Source organism: Aquarana catesbeiana, linkage group LG09 (assembly GCF_042186555.1).
Source record: "Aquarana catesbeiana isolate 2022-GZ linkage group LG09, ASM4218655v1, whole genome shotgun sequence".
In the NCBI taxonomy this organism is placed as follows: domain Eukaryota; kingdom Metazoa; phylum Chordata; class Amphibia; order Anura; family Ranidae; genus Aquarana; species Aquarana catesbeiana.
The window spans coordinates 50,983,109-50,989,340 of record NC_133332.1 but is presented as its reverse complement, the minus strand read 5'-3'; the positions used below and the strand labels follow the sequence as shown (position 1 = coordinate 50,989,340).

At 35.6% G+C, this 6,232-nt stretch overlaps 1 protein-coding gene across 2 annotated transcripts in view; it reads left to right on the top strand.

The window, feature by feature from the left end:
• Window positions 1–541: 541 nt before the first annotated feature.
• Window positions 542–6,232, top strand: part of LOC141107156 (uncharacterized) — a 42,532-nt gene continuing 36,841 nt past the window's right edge. For both annotated transcript variants that reach the window (XM_073597904.1, XM_073597903.1), the window contains exon 1: window positions 542–648. In XM_073597904.1, coding sequence (XP_073454005.1) covers window positions 570–648 — 79 coding nt within the window. In that variant the 5' untranslated portion in view covers window positions 542–569. The remainder of the gene's footprint in view (window positions 649–6,232) is intronic.

The following is a 6,232-nucleotide window of genomic DNA, read 5'->3' as shown; positions in this document are numbered from 1 at the left end:
GCCTCTTTCATGCCTCAGCTTCCTCTGTTCAGAAGGTGCACCTCATTGTCTCATTGTCTTCAAAATAATGTCCCTTTTCCATAAGGTTTAGAAACACTGTCTTGACCTATGTTGGGACATTCATTTGCTTAGAGGTTGTTCAGCCTCCTGAATATACGGGTCTTTGCATTCCTCACCAAGCTGCACTGCATATACCAAGTTTATTTGCTTGAATGACACAGGGATGTGCTATGTATTTTCTTGATACAACTGAAGAAGTGGCTTGGACAATCTATGGGATGTCTTCAAGATTACAGAACAAGACCCGTTGAATGTGATTAACTAATACTAGACATTCCGTGACCTGGATAAATGAGAATCGTCACAGACAGAATTTCCATTGCATTTTTAGCAATCACAAATATTCATAATATGTTTTTGAAAAATTTGCACTCTGAGTCTAGAGCTGTAAGTTTATTCACACTTTCAATGACTTGTGCAGCAAAGAGGATGGGGAGTGGCTTTGGAAGGACATTTGTAAAGTGACTCTAAGAGTAAAATCACCAGAGTATAGCTCTTTAGTTAATGGTATGACCAACAAAATGAAGGTTCTGTTGTATTGTTACATACATTCTCTACTTCTCCTCATCTATCCGATTCTGCTAACTGGTAAGGATGGATTTTCCTATTAGAGGGTTGATTTAAAACTAGGGATCAAAAACATGATACTTGCATATTTTCTGTATTGACTATGAACTTGCATGCTCTGAATAAACTGGAGTACTTTTATAATATTTTAATTTTTGAATTGCAGGCATGTGTTTAAAATGTATAATTATTGGGTAGGTTTTGATAGCAAAAAAAAAACAGCTCAAAATGTGCTAACAGCTTTTTAGAAACTTGCTTGTAAGCTATAAAGTCAAAATTCATAAAAGCATATTTTGGTGTGTGTTTACATTTTATACTCCATGAAAGTATGGGATGGATGGACATTTTAAAAATAATTCAAACTCTCACATTTGCTTAGTAAAGTAAAGCTTAATAAATATGTCAATGTGTTCTTACAGGGCGTATTTAATAAGCAGTGAATATTACATTCACAGAACATGCACTGGGAGTGAATCTTCTTGGTGTATGCATTTAAAAGACAGTAATTGATTCATTATCAGTGAATATTTGGTGAAAATCATATTGACTGCTTTATAAACACCCCTTTTCAAAGTCTGTTTCTATGTACAAGTGACAATCTTCACACACCTACTTTTAAATTTGGCTTCCTAATTTGATTAATTTACATTTTAAATCTGGAAAGTTTTTTTTGTAGCATGCAATTGACTGTGTTATTGGTCAGTTGAGTTCTTTATAAAAGGTCTGCCAGTTGAAAAAATCCATGGGAAACAAACAAATATTTAAACTTCTCTTTAACCTGACTGGCTGATAGAAACTAACATTTTACAAAATTAACCCCTGGCAATTTATTTATGTATTTATTTTAAATTTCAGTGTGCAAAAACTATATTTGTCATCATGTCACCTACAAAAACATATACAAAATGTAATTATGAAGACAGATAGCTAGTTGATTCTAATATAACAAAAAAATGTTTATTGCAAACACAAAAAATTGCTACTCTGCCAATTAATGGATTTGCATTATTGCTAATTAAACACCACATATTTTATTCTGCACATGTCAACATCATTTCTTAGCGATCTTCAGCTATAATATCTTAAAAAAACCCTGAAAATTAAAAAAAAATTAACTGCAGAAGATGATTTTTTAAATTTAATAATAAAAAAATTAATAGAGCATAGCGTAGCAGTGTTTTATATTTGATCAAACTGTCATTCTAGTCTATTGATTTTTTTTTATCTCTCTGTCTAATCAAACTAACCATAAGGTTGAACTTTTTGGATTTATTTTTGCTAATAGAATAAGAAAAAAAGGGAATTTAAATATAAGCAGGGCAATGCATCCGAATTCAAGAGGACAAAGAAACAAAACAAAATTTTAAGGCACCCAAACGGTTTTATGTTAAAAATATATAATTTTATTGATGTACACTTAATTAAAATAAAGGATAAAATGTACAGCACATATTACATCCAATATCAAAGGTAAATTACACACATCTGGAAGATGTGTTACGCCCCAGTATATATAAAACCGTATAAACAATTTGTATTCATCCGTGAAGCTACTTAGTATGGAAATATTGGCATTTGGGGCGTATCAAAGTGGAATTAAGACTAGCACTTAGCTCAATGTGATCCAGAATCAAGTGTTGCTTCTTCGGGTGAAAATATGAGATGTATAATATGAAATTTATAAACGTGCTGAAATGCTGTAACCCACTGCCATCACATGTCTGCCGGGCGAGCGATGTGAGCCTCAAGATAAATCACAGAAAGTGAAAACAGCTCCAATGCTCTACCCATGGGTTATGATTTTCTAAGCACATGTCTACATTAGACTGAAGTAGGGACCAACTACAAGTAACAGAATGTTAATTATACAGGCGTAAACCATAAAAGCATACACTCCAAAAGAGGGAAATACCAGGGAGTTCCTCTATATATACCAACAATCCCTTGTGTAGAGCATTTGTGCGTTTTCCCTTTCTGTGATTTATATGGAAGGTCTTGGCGCTTGCACGACAGACATATGATAGCAGTGGCTTTCAGCACTCCAGCACATTTAAAAATGTCATATCATACATCTCATCCATTATCCTGAAGAAGCATAATTTGATTCTGGGAAACGTGTTGAGCCAAGGGCTAGTCTCTCCTCCAGTTTAATACACCACAAATACCAATATTTTCATACTAAGTACCTTTTATGGATGCATACAAATTATTTATATGCTTATATATACTGTGGGTGCGGCACACCCTTCAGATGAGTCTAATTTATGTTTAATATTAGATGTAATATGCGCTGTAATTGTTATCCTTTATTTTAATGAAATGTACATCAACAAAATTATACTTTTTTTTATAATACAACTCTTTGGGTGTCCTAAAAGTCTATTATGCCGCGTACACACGAGCAGACTTTTGACCGGACTGGTCCGACGGACCGAGTCCAGCGGACAATTTGACGGTGTGTGGGATTCATCGGACCTGCAGCGGACTTTTTCGGTCGAAAATCTGACTGACTTTAGATTTGGAACATGTTTCAAATCTTTATGTCGGAACTCTGCCGGTCCCAGTTCCTATCGAAAGGTCCGCTCGTCTGTATGCTAGTCCGACGGATGAAAACCAACGCTAGGGCAGCTATTGGCTACTGGCTATCAACTTCCTTATTTTAGTCCGGTCGTATGTCATCACGTATGAATCCGTCGGACTTTGGTGTGATCGTGTGTAGGCAAGTCCATTAGTTGGGAAAGTCAGTTAGAAGTCTGCCGAAAGTCCGTCGGATAGTCCGTCTGACCAGTCCGCTCCAAAGGTCCGTTTGTGTGTACGCGGCATTAGATGCATTTTATATTTTTTTGATTTATTTTTTGAGCGTGTAATGTTTTAATTGAACCATATAACTTTTTTGGTAACAATTATTGATGTCAGTATAACAAGGCCAAATTAAGCAGCACATTGTAATAAAAGGAATAATCAAGTTAATTTTTTTGTATGCCCTAAAACAAGACTCTTGGAAGCCTATCCTCATCAATTACCTCAATGGAGAGTAAAAGAAAATGCTTTAGGCATCTGAAAGTATTTTAAAAGACAATAGAGGAAACTATTATTTCTATTTTAAAATAAATAAAATAAATCAGATTTGAAACTAGAATTGTAATGGTCATTTGGAGAGGATAAATGTTTACAGCCACAGTAAGATGATCCTATAGACCTTTGTGATTGTAATATGAATTAATAAAATATGTAATAGATATAAGTATTAATAATCCTCTAATATAATGAAGCCGGCTACTTGCTAACATTCATTGCGTTTGGCTGAAGCCTTACTCAAAGCATACAGCCGACTTCATTATATTAGATCATTGTTACATTCCAAAAGCACTTGAGCCAGGGCACCAGTTCCCAGTCTTCCAGGTAATACCAAATTAAAAAATATGGCAAGATTTTTGTGTTCTGCTCACAATGCTAAAAATATTCTTTCTTGTTCTAAGATTTTATTGAGTTTTCAAGTAATAACATAGAAGATAGGTATACAAACATTAGCAACGAAAGTCGAGCTTCATACAGAGTAGGACGCATAGAAACCAGAACATACAATAAATAGCAAAACATTACCACATGGTTTTATATGTGGTTACAGAAGTCCTAATTCACAAAAGAATGATACTCCAGCAGTCAGCATATAGGCAGGTTAGGCCTCATAATGAGGCCGCTACAGTCTCATTGGGATGAGTGTTATTGATGACAAGTTAAAAGATTGTAGGTAGACATGTGCATGACGAAAAAATTAGTTTGTTTTGTTTATTATTCTTTAATTTTCTGATGTTATAATTTTTATTTCTGGTGGCAGCACTACACTATTTATTGCTTTTTTTTCTTTTAAATATTGATTATTATTATTATTATACAGGATTTATATTGCGCCAACAGTATTAAATAGTTTGCAAGGTTACATTCAAAAAACCCATTGTCTGGATCGCTTTAATCCCATATATCACAACATTAGTGAAGCTTGAAAAGGACAATCCTTCCTAATATTTCGAAGATCAATATGAATATATCTTATCACATGTTGAACAGAAACAACTATACTTAAAGCAGCGTTCCACCTGCAAATGTTATTTTTTTTTTTTAGTCAGCATCTACTTTCTTGTTTAAAAAAAAAAAAAAAAGTCAGCAGTTACAAACACTGTAGCTGCTCACTTTTAATAAGGACACTTACCTGTCCAGGGAGCCTACGATGTCGGCCTCCTGATGCTGATCCGTCCATCGGATCGGGTGCAGGCACCGCCATTCTAATTAAGGGAAACAGGCAGTGGAGCCTTGCGGCTTCACTGCCAGTTTCCTACTGCGCATGTGCGAGTCACGGGGCGCATTGTGAATGGCTGGCTGTCTTCTGGGACACACACACATGTCCCAGAAGACATCAGGGGGGGCTCGCCGAAGAAGAGAATATGATGTCCTGCGCTGTGGACCAGCTGGATTAGAAGAAAAAAGTTAGAAGAAAAAATATTTTTTTAATTAGCCAAAAACAAGGGATGGCGAGGTGGTCTTTCATTTAAGACTACCTCTCAAAAGTGGGTGGAACCCCGCTTTAAGTAACCATTATTTCACTTGGGCAAGAATCTACCCAAAGGCAAAAAAAAAACCAGACAAAAAAAGAGAAAAGAAATAGCAAAGGACATAGATAAAGAGAAAAAAAAGGGAGAATTTCACAAGCAAATCAATCTATTTCTCTGACAATCTATATGGGGAGCTGCTATTTTAAGTCAGAGGTGTGTCATGAAGTAAACACTGTTTATAAGAAAGATCCCAGAATATCAGAGCCCAAAAACTCAATCCAAGAGACCATATCGCCATATACTAAGGGTAACATGCATGTATGTTTGCCGTTAATTATTCCATTCTCCTTAAATGATTCAGCTTAGCTATCCACTCTTTAACAGTAGGAGCAACATCAGTATTCCAGTGTCTAGGTATGAGTATTCACGCTGCGGAGAGGAGGAAGCAGCACCTTTTTAGTCTCTCCCTTAGAGCCCCGATAGATAGACAATAGGGTAGTTTCCAGAGATTTCTGATATGGCATACCAGTAGCAATAGAGTAAATTTGAAACACAGACTCCCAAAAAGTTGTAATTCGGGGGCACGTCCACCATATGTGGATCATTGTGTCTTTATCCCCTCCACAGCGCCAACACTTTTCAGGGTAACATATTTTTGTTTTTAGAAATCAGGTTTTAGGTTTTTAGGCTTTAGATAACATAGTAAAATATTTTTCCGTCAAGCAGGATATATCACCTCCTCCCCTCTCAGGTTTAAGCCTTGGCTATGGGGCATAAGATGAAAGCAGTACTAAACTCTCTCAATCAACATTAACTATTTGTAATCCCTATGATGCTAGCCTTAGCAAATAGATAGGAAGGTATAATATGTACTTGTAAACTTTTCAGTTGCTTCGTGGTTTCTAGCCTCCACTGCTAAGGGGTTTCAAAAAGGATTTCTTAACAAAAAAAAACACGGAGACATGGATGGATGAGGGAGTTTGCATTAAACATTAAAAATTAGTGATGCCAAGATACAATTTATTTCCACTTTAGGTGAATAATTAACACTTTTG